The 21,638-nt window shown below is 41.2% G+C and overlaps 1 protein-coding gene and 1 pseudogene across 3 annotated transcripts in view; both read left to right on the forward strand.

The window, feature by feature from the left end:
• The first annotated feature begins 13,183 nt into the window (after positions 1-13,183).
• Positions 13,184-21,638, forward strand: part of SMC5 (structural maintenance of chromosomes 5) — a 94,182-nt gene continuing 85,727 nt past the window's right edge. For 2 of the 3 annotated variants that reach the window (XM_003995387.6, XM_045043636.1), the window contains exons 1-2: positions 13,184-13,478; positions 15,847-15,988. In XM_003995387.6, the coding sequence (XP_003995436.3) occupies positions 13,285-13,478; positions 15,847-15,988 (336 nt within the window). In that variant the 5' untranslated portion in view covers positions 13,184-13,284. The remainder of the gene's footprint in view (positions 13,479-15,846; positions 15,989-21,638) is intronic. The other variant, XM_045043638.1, reaches the window with a different exon arrangement.
• Positions 19,537-21,119, forward strand: LOC102899816 (annotated as a pseudogene).

Here is a 21,638-nt window from a genome sequence, read left to right on the forward strand (position 1 = left end):
CAACCATATAATCTTGTTATTTTATCACGTTTTTCTTTTTTACTAGCGATCCTAGACTCATTTTAACCAGCAGCTGGGTAAATGCCTTCTCCTTTGCTCTCCCTGTTCCATCCACTGTTCCTGGTTCTGGGCTGCCCACTCTGTATATATACCCTAGGAAGATTTATTATGCTAAACCTAAAGTTGTGTTTTCATGCCTATCTCCTCAAGAATGGTTGCTTTTCCAATTTTGTATCCCCACTGCCTACCATGCTCAACAAATATATCTGCATTAAATAAGAAAATGCTCAATAAAAGTAGTTTAATACGGATCTGTATGTGTGTTCCAAGCATCATAAGGAATATAAACATTCTCTTTCTGTCCATGAACATTTCATAGCCTGGAAATCCACACTCTAAAAAAAATTTTTAATGTTTATTTATTTTGAGAGAGAGAGAGAACGAGAGCATGCGCACACAAGCAGGGAAGGGAAAATAGAGACAGAGGATCTGCAGCAGTCTCCATGCTGACAGCAGCAAGCCCGATGTGGGGCTCAAACTCACGATCAGCAAGATCATGACCCGAACCGAAGTCAGACACTTGACTGACTGAGTCACCCAGGCGCCCCTCCACACTCTAAATATTTAACATGAAATTGTGTCCCTGGCCAGTGAGGATAGTTGGGGCGACTGGTGAAAACAAATTTAAGCCTTCTTTAGGGGGTCATGTGCTCTCCAACCAGGCAGCACACGTTTCCCATATATAAAACTGCACAGGAGGCCTCACAATCCAACATTACAACACATTTGGTCAGTGGTCAACACACAGCAGAATTAGATACTCAAGACTTCATAGGATAAGAGTTTTTGATAGACACTTTAAAATAACTATTTTGAAAATGGAGACCACCCCTGCCCCCAAAAAAGTATTGAGCACTTAACAAAAGGCAATAAATACTCTATGAAAAAACAAGCAGGCAGATTAAAGGGAACCAAATGGCAATTCTGCACATGAAAAATATAGTCACTAAAATTAAAAATTCAACAAAAAGGCATAACTAGACATACTAACTAGACGTATTTAATGGAAGAGAACCCGGTGAACTAGAATATAAGGTAATACCGTGAATGCAATACAGAGAGATAAAGAAATGAAAAATATGAAGGTGGCAGTGATTGACAGTATCCAGTGTATACAATGAGGTTTCCAAGAGAGAGAGAATGGGGGAAAAGAATATTCAAAGGGAATATTAGACGGTTTCAGAATTGGTGATAGATAAAAATGTTCAAAATCTGGAAGTCTAACAAATCTGAGCAATTAGTGAAACTAAATCCACACCTCGATCCATCATTATGTAATTATGAAACAGATTCAAATGAAAAGACAGATAAATTACAAAGGAATAAAAATGAAACAAAATCAGGGGCGCCTGGGTGGTGCAGTCGGTTAAGTGTCCGACTTCAGCCAGGTCATGATCTTGCGGTCCGTGAGTTCGAGCCCCGCGTCAGGCTCTGGGCTGATGGCTCAGAGCCTGGAGCCTGTTTCCGATTCTGTGTCTCCCTCTCTCTCTGCCCCTCCCCTGTTCACGCTCTGTCTCTCTCTGTCCCAAAAATAAAATAAAAAACGTTGAAAAAAAAATTAAAAAAAAAAAAAGAAACAAAATCAAACTTCTCAACAACGAGGAAAGTTGGAATAATACCTTTAACACGTTGAGAGAAAATCATGTCACCTGGGAATTTTAGCATTCAGAAGGACAAAAGCATTACATTTTCAGATAAACAAGGAAGAAATCTTGTATTTTTCATATGCCTGTACATATATATGTATATATATATATTATATATATAACATATATATAATATATATATGCAGGAATATAAACAAATACAGGTATTCCTCAACTTACAATGGGGTTATGTCTGACAAACCCATTGTAAGTTGAAAATATCAGGGGCGCCTGGGTGGCTCAGTCGGTTGAGCGTCCGACTTCAGCTCAGGTCACGATCTTGCGGTCCGTGAGTTCGAGCCCCGTGTCGGGCTCTGGGCTGATGGCTCAGAGCCTGGAGCCTGCTTCCGATTCTGTGTCTCCCTCTCTCTTCTGTGTCTCCCTCTCTCTCTGCCCCTCCCCTGTTCATGCTTTGTCTCTCTCTGTCTCAAAAATAAATAAACGTTAAAAAAATTTTTTTTTTTTAAAAAAGAAAAAGAAAATATCGTAAGTCAAAAATGCATTTAATACACCTAACCTACTGATCATCAGAGCTTAGCCTAGCCTACCTTAAACATGCTCAGAACACGGGGCACCTGGGTGGCTTAGTAGGTTAAACATCCAACTCCTGACTTCAGCTCAGGTCATGATCTCACAGTTCATGCGTTCGAACCCCGCATCAGGCTCTGCTCTGGCAGTGCTGAGCCTGCTTAGGATTCTCTCTCCCTCTCTCTCTCTCTTTCTTTTGCTCCATCCCTCCCCCTCCCCAGATAAATAAACTTAAAAAAAAAATAACGTGCTCTGAAGACTTACATTAGCCTACAGTGGGACAAAGCCATTTAACACAAAGCCTATTTTATAACAAAGTGTTGAATGTTGTATGTCGTTTCTTGAAACTGTGAAAAGGAGAATGCTTGCCTGGGTACAGAATGGTGGCCAGTTCTTTACCCTTGTGACGCTGGGACTGACTGGGAGCTATAGGCACTGCCCCCTGCGCAGCACCGGAAAGGAACTTTGTATGTCGCCAACCCAGGAAAAGATCCACAGTCCAAATATGAAGTACTCTTTCTGCTATGTGTTGCTTTCTCACCATTGTCAAGCAGAAAAATTGTAAATCAAACCATATCTATATCAGTGATAGTAAAAGTACCACATATCGACATTGATGGGACGTAGCTAAATCGATATATGAAAAGAATCCTGTCACCTTAAACAGTTCATTTAAAAGCTGAAAAAAGAGAAAATTATTGAGCCAAGTAACACACTCAAGAAGTTGGAAAAGGAACAGAAGATCTAAAGAACGTAAGAAGGAAAACAGAAAGAGCATACATTAATCCAATAGAAACAAACAACAAGTAGGGAAAGAATTAATAATCTGTGCAAGTATCTCAAGAATTAGACTAGCAAATTAAACCTAAAAGTACTGCCCTAGACCCAGGCAACCCACCCTGGGGCCTGTTGTAGGGCTTTAAACATTCCATGAATGTTCTCAGATTGTGCTGAGTTGAGAATACTGGGCTATCAATGTGTCTCATTGTTTACATTTGATACGGCCGATGGAAGCAGCCAACAGGTGGGCCTGAAGGACCAAAGGGACTGTTAGCAAGCCCAGGAAGAGCTATGGTCTTGGGGAAAGGTTGTATGAGAGGGACTGTGGCCAGAGGTGGAAGAACACAGCTATTCTCCAATCCCCCCAGTAAACCCAATCAAAAGTCAGAGGGCAAATGAGCCTAGATGATGCAGGTCATAGAAATGAATCTCTCAAGCCACAGAGCAGGGTGGAGGAGTGGATGAAGGATATAGTGAAACAAGCAGAAAAAAACACAGCCCTGAATCTTTAAATCTCTTAATGTGTTTTCTCATCTTAGGGCATTATCTAGAATCTTTAATAGTGGGGATTATGGCATCTTTCTTTTGATCTTAATGAGAACAAACAGACAGTTTCTCCATTAATTATCATGTGTGCTTTAGGTTTTTGATCAGCGGCACTTATCAAGTTAAGAAACTTCAGTGCCATGCATAAGAATGTAATAAGTTCCTAAGAACTTATTACAAATAGACATTGGGCTTTATCAGATGCTTCTTTGCATATGATGAGATAGTATGATTTTTCCCCTTTAATCTTTTAGCATGCACATTACATGGATAAAGTGTAGGTTCTTTTTTTTTCAGTTAGAAATGTCTTGAGGCGCCTGGGTGGCCCAGTGGGTTAAGCGTCCGACTTCAGCTCAGGTCATGATCTCACGGTTCGTGAGTTTGAGTCCCGTGTCAGGCTCTGTGCTGACAGCTCAGAGCCTGGAGCCTACTTTGTATTCTGTGTCTCCCTTTCTCTCTCTCTCTGTCTCTCCCTGCCTCAGGCTGTCTCTCTCTGTCTCTCAAAAAGGAATAAATATTAAAAAAAAAATTTTTAAGAAAAAAAGAAGGAAATGACTTGATTTTTACGTGAAACGTAATTTCACTGTAAAACAGCATACAGCATGTTTGTAAATGTTAAAGGATAATAATAAAATGACCACTCATTAGCACTGATATAGCATGAGAAATGGAACACTGTCAATAACCCGGAGGCACTGTGTGGACTGCGGCCCAGTCACATATCCTTCCACTGCCCAGAAAGATAGCCATTATCCTCAGATTCATGTTAATCATTCCTTTCCTTTGTATTCTGTAGTCCTCATTCATGTGTATGCATCCTAATATATATGGCTTAGTTTTACTGCCATTTAAAAATTATGCAGAGGAAATCGGTGCATATTAATTCATCGTCATTTGTCTTTTTTGTTCAAAATTATGTTTCTGAGAGTCAGCAATGCTGAATTTCTAGCTGTAGTTCATTCATTTTCATTACGGTATGGTATTCCATTAAGTGATTATACTGCAATTTATTAATTAGTTCTGCCATTGATGAATATTTGAGTTGGTGATGACAATGCTGCTAAAATATTTTTTGTGTAAGGGCCCAGGTACCCATGGGAAAGAATATCTTTGGGCTGCATGTCTAACATGTGAATTGCTGTTTTGTACGATAGGTACGCTCTACTAAATCAGGAGAAACTGCTTCCCAGCTGGCTGCACTAATCTACATAACTCCTAGCAGTGTAGACTGCACGACTCCTACCATTGTAGATGAGTGCCCCCAACATGCTAATGTCAGATTTTGATTGTTGCCAATCTGATAATTCTGAAATGGCATTTAATTGAGGTTTTAATTTGCATTTCTCTAGTGACAAGTTAAATTGAGCCTCTTATCACATGTTCTATGACCACTTGCATTTCACCTTATGCAAAATGCCTGTTTATTTTGCCCATTTTTCTAGTGAGCTGTGTATCACTTTCTTACAGATTTGTAGGAATTCTCTTAATATTCCAGATAGTAAGCTTCTGTTTATTTTTTTTTAAGTTTATTTATTTACTTTGAAAGAGAGAGAGAGCTGGGGAGGGGCAGAGGGAGAGAAAGAATCCCAAGCAGGCTCCACACTGCTAGCGTGGAGCCTGATGTGGGGCTTGAACTCACAAACCGTGAGATCATGACCTGAGATCATGACCAAAATCTAGAGTTGGGTGCTTAACTGATGGAACCACCCAGGCACCCCTAAGCTTCTGTTTATTGCAAGTGTGGCAAATACCATTTTTTTCTTTTTCTTTTTCTTTTCTTTTCTTTTCTTTTCTTTTCTTTTCTTTTCTTTTCTTTTCTTTTCTTTCTTTCTTTCTTTTTTTTTTAACCTTGTGGTTTCTCTCCCCACCCTATTGTGGTGAATTTGTTTAATGAAAGGTCTTAGTTTTTAATATGTATGAATTCATAATCTTTTTACATTCTTTATGATTTATGTATTTTTTTGTCTTAAGAAACTCTTCCCTACCCTGTGTTTTTAAAGATATTCCCATATGGTTTCTTCTAAAAAAGTAAACTTTTGCCTATTCCCTTTAAGTGTGTGATTTATCTGGAATTATATCCAGCCAACCTGCTAAGCTATCTATTATTTCTCAGAACAGGCTCTATATTTACATTCATTTCCTACTGCTGCTATAACACATTACCACGCTCTCTGAGGCACAAAACAACACATTCATTATCGCACAGTTCTGGAAGTCAGAGTCCCGAAAATGAATCTCATGGAGCTAAAATTAAGCTTTTGGCAGGGCTTTGTTTCTAATGGAGACTCTAGCAGAAAATCCATTTCTTGTCTTTCCCAGCTTTTAGAGGCTTCCCGCATTCCTTGGCTCATGGCCCATCTCCAGCTATGCCCTCGCTCTGACATCTGCTTTCATTGTCTGACTCTGACCCCCTCTCTCTTCGAAGGACACTTCTGATTATACATGTCCACTGGATGATCCAGGATAATCACCCCATCTCAACACTCTTCACTTACTCACGTCTACAAATTCCCTTTTGCCCTGTAAGCTGCCCTATTCACAAGTCTCAGGGATTACAACGTGGGCATTTTCGAGGAGCCATTATGCTGCCTACAGCAATTTTCTTTTGCTGTAGATTTCTTAATAAGGCCTGTTTTGGTTTTCCTTTTTTAACTCCTCCAGCTGCTCTATTTTCTTAAGTGATTTGGCAGGCTAAGATCTCCATAAAGTGCTCAATAGAAGGAGTAATAGAATTGTCCTGAACTGGTTCCAGAACTTAAGACAATATTGCTAAACATTCCGTCATTGAACATGAGTTTGCTGAAGGGTTCTGAAGTTGCCTTTTCCTGGTCAAAGGGAGTTTTCTTCTACTTGTATTTTCCTAGAAATTTTGACCATGAATGTGTGTTGAAAACAACTGAATGCTTTTCTTTTTCTGCCTTTATCTTTCTCCTATAAATTTCTAATCTGGAGAATCATAGTGATTTATTTGATTTGCTAGTATTTAATCAACCTTGAATTCCTATCACAAACCCAATTAGGTCACGATATATTTACTTTTACGAGCATTGCTATATATTTGCACATATGTCCATGAGTAAGATAGCTAGATAGGAAATTTTCATTTCCATTAATTTACCAAGAAATTAGGAGATTTAGACATGGTAAGATTCATAAGAGGAGTTGGAAAGGCTTCCTTCTTCTTCTGTACTCAGAAAGTATGGGTAGGATTAGAGTGCTGCTTCTCAGCCTGGGGGACGGGGGCAATTTTACCTCTTCAGCGACATTTACCAGTGTCTGGTGACATTTTTTGTTGTCAAATCTGTGGAGACACTGCTGGCTTCTAGTGCACAGAGGCCAAGGATGCTGCTATCTTACAATGCACAGGACAGCTGCCTCCTCTTTCCCCCCGAAAAGATTTTATCTTACCTCAAATGTCAACAGTGCTGAGGCTCGGGGTTTCTTCTCACTCTGAAATAAATCATCACCATCCTAATTTGTAATTTTGTATTTTTTGAGAGGGGCTTCAAAACTTTTATAAGCTTCTAGGACCTAGATCTTGTGAGAAAAAGAGAGAGCACTGTGTAGAGAACAGGTGTGTGTGTGTGTGTGTGTGTGCGCGCGCGCGTGTGTGTAAGCAAGAGAGACAGACAGGGAACAGCCAGCTATTGGGCCAAAGCCAATATGAGAAACAGGTGGAAAAAGAGAGAGATTTTTGTCTTCATGTAATTCTCAATCACAGTTAGTAAGAAATTGGCCACATGCAACAATGTCAAGAAACTGAAGGAAAGTCATCAGTATGGTATATAGTCTAGCAATTTTAATTCTTGGTATCTATCCTAGAGAAATGCTAGCACATATACATAAAGTTGTGTCTGAGGATATTCCCTGAAGCAATGTTTGTAAAAATGAAAAATTGGAAGCAATCTGTATGTCAAATCAGAGCAATAAAGTGAGATACAGTCATACAAAAACCCTACAGCAGTTATAAAGGAACTAGTTTTATATGTGTCAACATGGATATATCTCAAAAATACATTTTTGCATGAAAAACAAAATTGCATAACTATTCTTACCATATTTTGAATGTTAATACATTTATATATGTATGCATGTAATATCTTATATCTTTATACAATACATTTATGTAATGCATTCACACTCAAAATAATACTACATATTTTCAGTAGGTAAAATGCATGTAAATATAAAAATGGCCTTAAAGGACATCATGTTACACCCTGAACAAGTGTATAGAGGTATCTAACTCTGGAGAATAAGGAGTACAGCAACAAGATTGAGAAAAAAAAAGTCAAGTGCACACTAATTTGATCTGTGTTGTTCTAATTTTTAAGAAGAGAATGTATACATGTGTTTCGTGGGTTATTGTTTAAAAAGTAGACAATGGAAAGACAATGAAATCATGCCCCATTGTTAACAGTGTTCATTCTCGATTGCAGGAATAATGCATGGTTGTTGGTTTCTGGTTTGAGTTCTTTTGGGTTTTCCAGCTTCCTAAAATCATAACAAAAACACAAGTACAATTTTAATTGTGAAAGGAACATGATGGCTATTAGTCAAAGTGTTGGAGGTGAGAACTTAAAACCAAAAAGTTCCTGGGAGAGTTTATTTTATCATTTGTGTGGCTGATTTCAACAGATTTAGCATGGTTCTGACAGTCACCAACTTTCTTTCCTTTGGGAAGTAACACGGTGCGGGGGGGAAACACTTGCCCTTCCCCTGGAGACCCCTGACCTAGTCTGAATGAGGACCATCAAATCATTTTGCAAGGACTGGTGGAGGGGATTGCTCCTAGCACCTTGTTCCTGATCTTTCCGAAATTGAAGGCCAGTTCCTCTCAGAGCAAGTTAATACCGTTCTTCCCATTTCATATCCTTAAAAGAAATGAAGGCCCATTTAGCTGTATAGACTCTCTGTCATGCCACATTACAAAGCACATGTGAAACCTGATATTAATCCCTAATGATCTTTCGATCTTTCCGTTGGTTTCTGTATCCAAGAGATGGAAAATTGAGAAAGACGCAAATCTGTTGAGATACTGATCCAGAATAGAAAAATGAGTTATGAAAAGGTACATAGAACAGTAGCTGGTATATATGGTATATGCTGTTAGTATTAGCTATTACTGCTAATGGCATAGCTATTACCACAACCAATTCCAAGGCTAATAACACCACGGGAAGAAGAAGCAGATATTTTGATTGTTTAGAGCTTTTCTATGATGTTAGAAACAAATTTTTTAGAAGTTAAAATCTAGAGAGAAAGTGTCCTTATCTCTAGCAGAAGCTTGCTGTATGTGGTGTAAGTCCCCCCCCCCCCCGAAGGGCGTTCACTCTCCTCAGGACCCCTCATCCCTGCCTACATCCTCCCCAGCTGTACTTTAACAGAGTTAATCAGAAAGTGTGGATGAGGGGGAGCTGGGGAAGAGGGGTTGTTTCTGGGTCCCAAGGACTTCCGTTTCAGCACCCTTTGCCCTCCTTTTCAAGCCTTGAGGGCTCACTTTCCACAATACGAATTTGCCGGAAGCAAAGGTAGCATTTCCTCTCACTTGGTATATAAACCAGGAGATCATCTCTGTCATTCTGTGAAGGTCCTTATCAGAACTGGAAGAGTAAACCATCTTAGTCCGTGTAGCCTCTGCAGAGTCTCAGTTCGTGTATCTTGCTCCACCTTCTTGCTATTCTAGCACCCTTATCAAGGGCTTGGAGTAAAGCCAAGAAAGACAACACAGAAGGTGGCATTTTGAGGGGGAGGTGAAATATATTCATGGTCCTTGACCCTGCCCCTTTCTTCACTTTTTAAAGTTTGTTTATTTATTTATTTATTTAGAGAGAGGGACAGAGAGAGCTCATGAGCAGGGCAGGGACAGAGGGCGGGGGGGGGGGCAGTGGTGGGTAGAGAGAGAAAATCACAAGCAGGCTCTGCACTGTCAGCACAGAGCCCCATGCAGGACTCAAACTCATGAACAGTGAGATCATGACCTGAGCCAAAACCAAGAGTGGGACAGTTAACCTACTGATCTATCCAGGCATTCTGAGTCTGCCCCTTTCTGCCAGCTTTTTGCCAGTAAATAGTTTATTTATTTTGAGAGGGAGAGAGGGAGAGAACGTTTGAGCAGGAAAAGGACAGAGAGAGAGAGAGAGAGAGAGAGAGAGAGAGAGATAGAAAATCCCAAGAAGGATCCCTACTATCAGTGCAGAGCCCGACATGGGGCTTGAACCCATAGACCATGAGATCATGACCTGAGCCATGATCTATTTAGTAGATCTATTAGTAAATAGCTATTTACTATTTATTTATTTTCAGAGGGAGAGAGAGCAAGTGGGGGAGGGGCAGAGAAAGGGAGAGAGAGAATTCCAGGCAGACTCTGCACTGTCAGTGAGGAGCCCGATGTGGGGCTCGGACCCATGAACCATGAGATCATGACCTGAGCCGAAATCGGATGCTTAACTGAATGAGCCACCCAGGTGCCCCTATAAATAAATAGACTTAAAAAAAAACCTATATCACAGAAAAAATATTTAATGTCATGGAAATACAATCATAATATATTATGTGAGAAAAAGAGGGTGTAATAACAGTATTATAAAATAATATAATTCATGCAGCATCATCCTGAGGTTTTTTTTTGGCAGAGGGGAACAAAAGGAGTATATATATCATACATACACAAGGAAAAAGATAAAAAAAAAATGCACTAAAACCTTAGCAGTGATTAGTCTGGGTAGAGTAATTAGGAGAAAATTTTCCTTTTGTGTATGTTTTCCTGTGTGCTCCCAAAGTTCCTACAGGAACTTAACCAGTTCCTATACTGGTTTTGTAATTAGAAGCAAAAGCAATAATATTTTCCTTTTTAAAAGGTGGTCGTAGAGCATGACTGGCTGGCTCTTCAGATAAGAACTCATAGCCTGTGTGCATTTGTGGGTCATCATACGCTCAGGGACCCCTTCTCAACTTTCAAGGTCATAAGCACAATTTGATTCCTCCACTAAAGAATAATGGCACAGAAATGAGTTCCTGCCCTCAACCACCATTACTCTGCCTATGTTATATTTCCATTAGGATAGAGTCCCCCAAATGTAGTAATTTCTTCAAAGAATTTGACTCTTCGAAGGCTCTTGAAGTGCGGTAACAAATTACTTTTTATTTCTTTTATTTTTTAAATTTTTTTTCCATGTTTTTATTTATTTTTGGGACAGAGAGAGACAGAGCATGAACGGGGGAGGGGCAGAGAGAGAGGGAGACACAGAATCAGAAACAGGCTCCAGGCTCCGAGCCATCAGCCCAGAGCCTGACGCAGGGCTCGAACTCACAGACCGCGAGATCGTGACCTGGCTGAAGTCGGATGCTTAACCGACTGCGCCACCCAGGCTCCCCACAAATTACTTTTTAAAAACTTCGTAGTAGCGTGGTTAGGGAGCGACAGTCTAGCGCTCTCCTACACTGAGCATTTGGGCAGTTTTAAAATTCTTTTCTGTATTATAATTTGTATTTATTTCTAGTAACCCTGACAAGTTCATATGCTTTCTTTCTCATTATATGTTCTTTGGTAAAAACTTTTAGAGAGCACTGATTCCACTCGTGTGAGAGGAAGAAGCAGGCGCCTAGGAAAGGAACACTGTTCCTCGGAGTCAGGAACCAGGGTTCCTCATTTCTTTTCTTTTTTTTTTTTTAAATGTTTATTTTTGAGAGAGTGAGCCAGAGCACAAGCGGGGGAGGGCAGAGAGAGAGAGGGAGACCAGAGGATCCCAAGCTGGTTCCATGACAACAGAGACCCGGATGTGGGCCGGAAACACACAAACCCTAGATCATGACTTGAGCCCAAGTCAGCAGCTCAACCGGATGAGCCACCCAGGCGCCTCTACTGCAATAGTTTTCTACATGGCCTCCCCACCTCCATGCTCAAGCCCCTCCAAACACCAACCAGAGGGATTCTTAAAAATTTTTAATCAGGGGCGCCTGGGTGGCTGAGTTAGTTAAGGGTCCAACTTCAGCTCAAGTCATGACCTCCCGATACGTGAAACCCGTCGGGCCCTGCCACCGGCCTCTGTGCTGACAGCTCGCAGCTTGGAGCCTGGAGCCTGCTTCAGATTCTGGGTCTACCTCTCTCTCTCTGCCCCTCCCCTGCTCCTGCTCTATCTCCCTCTCTCAAAAATAAATAAACATTAAAAAAAAAAACCCCACAAAATCTTTAATCAGATCATGTCCTTCTCCTGCTTAAAACCATCCAATGGGGCGCCTGGGGGGCGCAGTCGATTAAGCGTCCGACTTCAGCTCAGGTCACGATCTCGCGGTCCGTGAGTTCGAGCCCCGCGTCGGGCTCTGGGCTGATGACTCGGAGCCTGGAGCCTGTTTCCGATTCTGTGTCTCCCTCTCTCTCTGCCCCTCCCCGTTCATGCTCTGTCTCTCTCTGTCCCAAAAATAAATAAACGTTGAAAAAAAAAAAAAAAAAACCATCCAATGGCTTCCCAGTGCTTCAAAAACAAAATTCAGCTCTTTCCTGGTGGGCAAGGCTCTGCTTTGCGACGCTGTTCACTTCACTGCAGCCACACCAGCCTTTCCTTTGTTCCTCAAACATCCCACTTATTCCCATTCCAGAGCTTTTGTCCTTGCCCGGAATACTCTTTTGTCATTTACCTTGGTTCCCCCTCATTCTGGGTTTAACTCAAGCATCGCCTCTGCGCCTCCCCCCATCACATTTGTTCTGGTTATTATTTTTCATAGCACCTAGCATAGCCTGGAAATACCCTAATCCTTTCTTGCTTCACTGGTTCTTTTTCTGCCTCGCGCATCAGAAATCGCTCAGACACCCAAGCTTGACTGGCTCCTTCAGTACCGCGGCCCCAGCCTCTTGTAGGTTGCCCATTATTAGCCGAGTAAATGAGGAGCTGCGTAACCTTCCCTGCACCTCTTCTTCAGTGAGGTTAACCACCTGCGTGCGAGTAGGTTTCAGTGAAAGCACGCGCTCACTGAAGCCAGTGAAGCCTAGCTCGTGGATTTCTAGAAACTTCGGGAGAGGAAGCCTTAAAAGGCAAGGAGGGAGCCAGGGGGGCAGAGAGTCTCTGCCGAGTCTGTTCACAAGTGGGAGCGCGCAGGGGACCTAGCCTGACGCTTTTAGGGGAGACACGGGCGTAGGGTCATTGCAAGAGGTTTTTTTTTTTTGGGGGGGGGACGCGGGGACCTGATTGAAGGCAAACAGGGAGCCAAGTGAGAAGACGAAGAGCCAAAGACCGGCGAGCCCGGGTGCGCTCGGTCGGTGTCCCGACACAGCTGGTCGGAGGTCGCCCGCCCTCGCTCTCAGGTGTCGCCGCGAACGCCTCCCTCTGTCCCCTCGCGGATGGGCTTCCTCAGAGGGCTGAAAGGACTTTCAAAGTACTAAATGCCATTGACATCTCTGAGTTAAAAAACAAACGAACACCCAACTCTGAAAAATGCACAAACGCTCGTAGAGAAAGATGAGGTAGCCGTCTCCCGGGAGGACACCGCCCCCACCCGCTCGCGACCCTCATCCTCGCCCGCGTTCTCTTTGCCTCCCGCCTCCTAGGCCGCGCGCCGAGGGGCGGGGCGGCCCGCAGACGCCGCCGGGCCGGGACTGCGCAGGCGCGGGGGCGGCCTCGCGGGCGGTGTCGCGCGCCGGGCAGTTCGCGCGGGAGCCGGGCGCAGGGGCGCCGGGGCTGCAGGTCAGTGGGAACGGAAGCGCTTGCGGGGCGGAGGGGAAGCTAGGATGGCGACTCCGAGTAGGAAGACGTCGACCCCAAGCTCCCTGGCCTCCAAGAGAGCTCTCCCGAGAGACCCCTCGTCGGAGGTCCCGAGCAAAAGAAAGAGCTCGGCCCCGCCGGCGCCGCCGCCACTGCCGCTGCAGTCGTCCAGGCCTTTCGTGGAAGGCTCGATCGTCCGTATCGTGATGGAGAACTTCTTGTGAGTGGCCGGAGGCCGCGCCGCGGCGGGGGGGCAAGCTGCGTGGGTGGGTGAGGGTGGGTGGATGTGTGGCCGGCTGTGGGTCTGGTCGTGAATTCAAGCCGGCGTTACCGTGAGGATTTTTACTGAGAGGCCGTGGGGATTGACGTAGGTGTTGGTGTGGTAGGTGTGCGTCTGATGTGATGCGGATATTTTATTCATTCAGCCAGCGTTTTCTGAAGGCGTCATATGGCGGGCAGTGGACGTGGTAGGGAATAGATTTCTGGCGGCAGGGAGTCACGGCCTACAGACGAGGACATAATCTGTAATTGACCAAAGTATGGGCGCTGGGAACTCACAGGAAGCAACAGTTAAATCAGAGGGGCAGTGACGCTGTGGCAGAATCGTGAAGAGTAAGCAGTTGCCAGGGGGACAAAATGGTGAAGGTTGTCGCGGATGGAGGTTGAAATGTACCAGAAAATTAAGCCTTACTCTCAATTGTTGGACCTCCCAGCAGACCCTTGACCCCTCCAAATCCAGCTATCTTTCCTGGTTCCTTTTCTTTCTCTCCAGACAACTAATAATCATAATAATCGTCTTAGAATTTAGTATGTTTTAGCACAAATACTGTGTATCTCTCTAGCATCTTACATTTCTTTTGGTCGAAGTCTTTTTTTTTTTTCTTTAAAGCTTGCACATAGTGGCTTAGGGTAACAGAATTGTGGTAGCAATACCAGCGTGTTTTTCTTACCCCCAAGTATCTATCCTGTGCCAAGTATAGAAGTAGATGCTTTATTTACACAGTGCTCTCGTTCTTGTAACATCTCTTCATCTCCATTGATGAGATGAGCTTGGAAAGGTTAATTTACCCATGTTTACAGTGCTAGTAAGTAGCTGAATTGCTGTTTGAGTGCAGGTCAGGAAAGATAAATATAATCAAATGAGTTATCTACCATAATAATATAGATGAGTGTGTGTGTGTGTGTGTGTGTGTGTGTGTGTGTATGTATTTGTGCCATGGGGCACAAAGGATGAAGTGGTTAATTTCATCTACAACTGTGAGAAAGAGCTTTGTACGGGAGGTTATAAAAGTCTTGAAGGAAGAGTGTTGTAGACAGAAGGAACCACCTGCAACAGTTTGTATATTTAGGAAGTGTCTAGTATTTTAGTATGGCTGGAACGTAGGATGTGAACGAATATGTGAACAGAGCTGATACTGAAGAGGGAGGCAGCTATTGAGAATCTGCGTTTTCTATACTAAGGAATTCCAATTTCATCCTGTTGGCAACCAGGATGCATTTTAAGCAGGAAATGACATGTGATTTATATTACTCTGGAAGCAGTGTGAAGGATGATTTAGAAAGGGTGCAAGATTGGAGGCAAGAAGACTTACAACAGTAAGGGATGATCAGAGTTTGAACCTTGGAGTAGCAGTGGGAAGTAGGAGCAGAAAGAAGAGATTTGTCAGGATTTGGCTTTAGACTGGGAGGCTGAGGGTAAGAGAGTTATGCAGTATTTTTCTCAAGTTTCTGCCTTGGTTCTTGGTCAGATGTGATGCTATTCAGCAGAAGGAACAGTTTGGGGGGAAGAATAGTAAATGCTTTTTGGATCCTGTGATTTGAAGTTTCCTGTGGGACATCTGAAAAAGATCTCACATAGGCAGTGTTTTTAAGGGTCAGGAAAAGTGAACAGGTGAGAGATTTGAAAATCATGCATGTAAGTTGCAGAAATGCTTGAGATTGCCCAAAGGGAAATATTAATAGGAGGAATAGAAGGCCAAGTATAGAGCCCTGGAGGAATGCCAACATTTAAGGATGAGCAGAAGAGGACCTCGGACTGAGAAGGAAGTGTTCAGAGAGGCAAGAGGAGAACCATGGGAGAGTATTCTCTCAGAAGCCTAGTGGAAAAAGTGTTTCAAAAATATCTGCTGCACCGGAGTTGGATAATAAGACTGAAAAGAGCCCACTGCGTTTATTTAGCAAGTAGAAAATCTTTTACCCTTTGAAGCCATGGAAGCAGAAAATTTTGCAAGTCCTAGAAGAATGAATGAATGTGAGGAAATAAAGCTTGGGTGTGAAGAGAAAGAAAAAGGTGGCTGCAAAGTGTAGAGCTAGCCTGTTTTATTTTCAAGATGAGTGGACTTTGAGTTTTAGGAATGAGGTAGGAGATAGGAGAGGTAGGCTTAGAGAACCGAAGTGGCCTGGAAGACAGTGGTTACTGGAAGAATTCCTATGAGTGAACCAAGTCCAGTTGGATTAGACGGTAAGGTCAGCTGGCCTTTAAAGGAATTCAAGAAAAGCCTGTAGGTAATGTAAAGCAAGAATAAATGTTTTGGCAAAGAAAATATTCACTTCTTATGTCTTAGTAATTTCGCCTTTTTATAATTCAGGACGTATGATGTCTGTGAAGTATCTCCCGGACCTCACTTGAATATGATTATTGGAGCTAATGGGACAGGAAAGTCGAGCATCGTGTGTGCCATTTGTCTTGGGTTGGCAGGCAAACCCGCTTTCATGGGACGGGCAGACAAGGTGAGTTAACAGCAGTATTTTTAAAAAATTTGGAGTTGTGACTTGCTTTTAGTATCGAATCACTTCCTGTATCTCAATTCCTCGGGTGTAACAAACATATAGAGCTTGAATATAAAGAATGAAGTTGGCAGGTAGAGATGGCTGGAGGAGATTGCCACTGTAAAGGTATTTTGGACTATATATGAATCTAGAGAATTCTCCAAGTATGTGACACTTAAAATTCTTAGGAGTAGGGTAAAATGTCTTCTTAAATGTGTATTGTTGGGCTTGTGGAAAGGTGAAGTAAATTTACCAAGGGCGGAAACAAAATTGTGTGGATCTGAAGACTTAAGCTCTGGAGTTGTTTCCCCAGGGGCATTTGCTTACATTGCACCCTAAAGCCTAGTTTTTGATTGGTTGCTCTGGATTGGGGGTCCTGAAGGTAGAGGAGGGCTAGAAGATGAAACTTGAAGTCAAGCACTGTATTTAGTAGGAAAAATAAACACTGCAGAATGAGATACAGAGTTACTTACTTACTTACCCTGATTGTTAGCTCTGAATTTGGTGGAGAAAAAAAAAATCTTCAAAGAATTACTATTATTTTCTATTGAAAAATAATTGACATACGATATTGTATTAGTTTCAGGTATACAATATAGTCAATATTTATATATGTATGAAATGGTCACAATAAGTCTAGTTGCTGTCTATCACTATACAAAGTTGTTAGAATATTATTGACAATATTCCCTATGCTGTAATTACGTCCCTATGTCTTACTTATTTTATAACTGGAAGATTGTACCTCTGAATCCACTTCATCTGTTTTGTCCACTCCCCTGTCTCCCCTCTGGCAATCATCAGTTCTCTGTGTTTATGAGTTTGTTTCTGTTTTGTCTTCCAAAGAATTCTTAACCACAAGCCTTAACACACGTTTAGAGCCACGATTCATCTTACCCCTGTGGCCTGATATCATAAATGATAATTTTAAAGTGGTCCCAGTTAGTAATATCTCCAGGCACCTGGCAGAAGCAGGTGCAAATCCTATGAAGAAAAATACATGAAATTCAGTCCTAAAAATTCTAACGTAAAAGTCCCGAGGAGTTCATGAATCCATACTTAACAATCAAAACATAGGAGGAAATGCCAACACAAACAGCAGATTGCATCATCAGACATGCAAAGCTTGTAGATGGAGAAAATAAACTAGGGATATTTAATTTGTTTAAGGAAATAAAAGAAGTTTGGAAGAATAACAGGAGTAAGTAACAGATGAAGTAAATTCGACACAGAATCAAATAGAACTTAATAAAAATATGTTCCTTGAAGATAGAAATTTGGTGGACAGGTGAAACAAAGCAGACATATTTGAGAAAAGAATTTGTAACTAAAATACTTGAACATATTTCTTAAAATATTATAGAAGTAAAAAGAGAAAAATCAAGGTTAAGACATGATAGGTAAAGGAAGATGATCCACTGTATGTCTGAGTATTTCCAAAGAGAGACAATAGACGAGGAAAAAACAATATTTCAAGAAACCATGACTGAGAATTTTCTAGAAACCCTAAAGTTTAAATCCTCAGATTCAAGAAGCCTGATCTAGGCAGGATAAATAAAAGAAATACACAAGCAGACATGTTGTAGTGAATTACAGAAGAGCAGGCACAAAAGTATTGTTCTCAGAATGAAAGAAGTGGAAAAAAAAAGAAAGCCTGAAATTCTCTTACTGAAATATTTTTGAAAGTATATAATTTAGGAAGAAGGAAAAATAATCCTGGAAGAAAACTCTTAAGAAGTGAGAAATGTTGAGCAAAAAAAAGGCAAATGTATAGGGAAATTATATGGAAACTGCATAAAAGAATGTCTAATTTGTGAAGTTGAGATCAAACCAGATAAAACTGTTGTCTTTTCTGGTAGTAACCAGAGTTAAAACACTCCATGGATTTGTATTGTCAGGGAGAAGTTAACATAATTGGTTAACTTCCAGTTTATTAAATTAAATATGCATGTTAAAGTTACGTAGGTAAACCACTAAAACAATTGAAATTTATAAATCCTCCAAACAAAGATAAAAACATAGAGAGAGGGGAAGGAAGAAACAATGACTGCCCAAACAAGACAGAAGAAGCCTTTAGAGAGGAGGAGAAAAGAAACAAATATAGAAAAGGAGATTATTACAAAACATAAAATGGTTGAATAGTCGCAATAATTATTAGTGGTCTAAGTTCACGTTTAATTTGGAAGTCTGCTGGAGTAGATAAAGAAAGAAAGCTCAGTTCTCCTGTTTACAACAAGCCTATTTAAAGTAAAAAGCAACAGAAAAGTTAAAAATGAAAAGATGAAGAAATACATAGGCAAATATATGAAAGAAAGGGATAACTGACTTGATACCAGGCAAAATAGACCTTAAGCAAAAAGTACTTATGGAAGTAGATACGGTCATTAAATATTGATGAAAGGTCCAGTTCAGCAAGAAGGTAATTCATTTCTCAACTTGAATTCACTTAATGTAGGTCTAAAACATATAAACAAAATCAGAATTCCTATTGACAAGTTAACAAATTCATAATCGTGGTTGGAGAGCTATCGGTAATCAGATCGGTCAGATAAAAATTAGAATATGAAAGATTTGAACAACAGTTAAGCTTGAGCTGGTGGTCAGGTTATAAACACTGTGCTAAACACTCGGAGAGCTCACATTCTTTTTAGGCACAAACGGAACATTACTAAATCCACATACTGAGCCATATGCAAATATAAAAAAAGTCAAAAGAATTGCTACCACACATACTATATTCTCTGATCATAATGCCATTAAGAGAGAAACAAGATAAGTAAAGTTTTCCCATTTGTTTGGAATGAAAAATATGCTTCTATATTATATATAGGTCAAAGAAGAAATCTTAATGGAAAATGAAAATAAGAGCAGAAATTAATTAAAAAAAACCAAACAAACCCAAACCAGTAACTTTTGAGAAGAAAGGTGTTGGGGGTAGATAAAGTAGAAAAAAGGGATGGGGGCGCCTGGGTGGCTCACTCAGTTAAGTGTCCAGCTCTTGGTTTCGGCTCTGGTCATGATCTCGTGGTTAGAGGGATCAAGCCCCACTTTGGGCTGTGCTCACAGCGTGGATCTTCCCCCCCTCCCCCTCTCTCTGCTCACACTCTGTCTCTCTTAAAATAAATAAACATTTAAAAAGGAAAAGAAAAAAGGAATGTAAAAATGCAATAAAGATATGTTGTGTGGTGATTGAAACAACTCCAAAATTTAAGTGGTTTAAAAATAGAGAAGGTTAATTCTTGTTCTTGCTGCTTACCCAGTGTAGGCCCTTTTGTGGTCACTTGGGTACCTAGGCTCATGAGGTCTTCATTTCAATATATACTTCCATGATGGCCACCTTGGGAAAGGGAACTGGCTGTTCATATTTCCTCCAAAAACTCATGTATATTCTACTCACATTTTCACTGGACAGAGCCAGGTAAAACACCACACCTTGCATCAGAGGGAACGAGCAAATGCAGTCCTCCTGTGGGCTTGGAGCAGATCTGGAGTTTTCATGAACTGTTGTAATGCCTACCACCAGGGCATTATCAGAATGCAGTCAAGATTTAAATGATTATAAGAGAATATCATGGTGCCTGCATGTGTCTGCCACTGTGGTGCTGCTTCTGTTGGGCCGTGTGCCTTGTGCACTGGGCTCAGCGGCTGCTGCCCACCGGGCCTGCCCTGCTGGGGACAAAGCTTTTGTTGAATTTGTGAGTGATGAAATTGAGGAGGAAAAGAAGATCTGGAAGCATAAATTCCTCCCCAAGATGTCTCGTGGTTGAGAGCTGGAAATGTATGGGACAGAAGCCAAATTATTGCAGAAAGGTGCTGGAGAGAAGGTCACTATCACTTCAACATTAACAATAGCATGCTGCTAACATTTGATGGGGGGGAGGAGCCCTCCAAAGGGCAGAAGGTTGAAGAATAGTCTGAATTGATGGCCACTCTCAATTTCTTGGAAGTTACAAAGAATGGCTTAGTGCTGGACTGTCACTATCCAGAAGATGAGGTTGGACACGAAGAGGAGGTTGGGAGTGATGTTTTCTCATCAGGGGAGTGAGCTATTGATCCTTTGGCAAGTCTGCGTGGAAGGATATGAATTACACACTCAACACTGGTCCCCTGGGCTGAACTTTATATGACCACCTGATGGATTTCCCAGTGGACTGAGGATAACACTTTGGCAGATGAGTCGGTAGACTCAGCACAGCCCTGGAGCACCAGGAATACATGACTTTTTTCAAAGATCTCTAAGGTTTGTCAAGAGCCAGTAAAGCAGGCAAGATGTTGAACACCTTAATTTTATGGCCGGCTTTGGCCAGGGAACAAAGCTACTCCGAAGCCAGACACACATGTACTTTGAGATAATTTTCATGCTAATATCATGGAAAATCATTCAAATTTAAATTATTTCCCTTGCCCTCTTACTTACTCATTTATGTCCTCTCTATAAATCTGTTGTTCCTGGAGTTTTGGATAATATAATGATGGACAATAAAATTGATTTATCTCCTCCAAAAAAACAGACTATTATGAACAACTTCATGCTAGTAAAGCTTAAATTCTTAAAGTTGTAAATGTATAGTAGGTTTCTACCACTGTATAAATGATTCAAGCTGATTCTTAGTAGAAAAAAATCAGCTGTTAAATTTTTTCCTAGGACATCAAAGACCATTAGTTTTAACAACGGTCATTTTGTATTTTACACAAAGAACATGACTTAGGTACCAGAATCCATCAAGGAAAGAATGGGAAAACTATAAGCTAGTCTTACTCATGAGTATAGGAGCAAAAATCTCAAGAAAAAGGAACTATAGTCTGATGAATCTAATACATAAAATGCATCATACATTGTGACCAAATAGAATTTATTCAAGGAATGAGAGATTGAACATTAGAAAAAAATGAACACATCACGTTTTATTTTTATTTTTTACATGTCACATTTTAAAGGACAACTGCATGAGCATCTCAGTAGAGAAAAAGCATTAAGTTCCACAGTAATTTATGATTTAAAAAACTCTTAGCAAATTAGGAGTAGAGGATACCTTTCTTTCTTTTTTTCTTTTTGTATGAATATAATTCGTCAAATTGGCTTACATACAACACCCAGAGCTCATCCCAAAAAGTGCTCTCCTCAATGCCTATCACCCATTTTCCCTCTCCCTCACTACCACCCCCCCATCCACCCTTAGTTTGTTCTCTATATTTGAGTTTCTTGTGGTTTGCCTCCTTCCCTCTCTGTTTGTATCTGTTTTTTCCCCCTTCCCTTCCCCTGTGGTCTTCTGTTCACTTTCTCAAGATCTACATATGAGTGAAAACATGATACCTGTCCTTCTCTGACTGACTTATTTCACTCCATGATACCTTCCAGTTCCATCCACATTGCTGCAAATGGCATGATTTCATTCTTTCTCATTGCCAAGCAGTATTCCATTGAATATATAAACTTCATCTTTATCCATTCATCAATTGATGGACATTTAGGCTCTTTCTATAATTTGTTGAAAGCGCTGCTATAAACATTGAGGTACATATGCCCCTGTGCATCACCACTCCTGTATCCCTTGGGCAAATACCTAGCATTGCTATTGCTGGGTCATAGGGTAGCTCGATTTTTAATTAT

This window comes from Felis catus, chromosome D4 (assembly GCF_018350175.1).
Source record: "Felis catus isolate Fca126 chromosome D4, F.catus_Fca126_mat1.0, whole genome shotgun sequence".
NCBI classification, from domain to species: Eukaryota; Metazoa; Chordata; class Mammalia; order Carnivora; family Felidae; genus Felis; species Felis catus.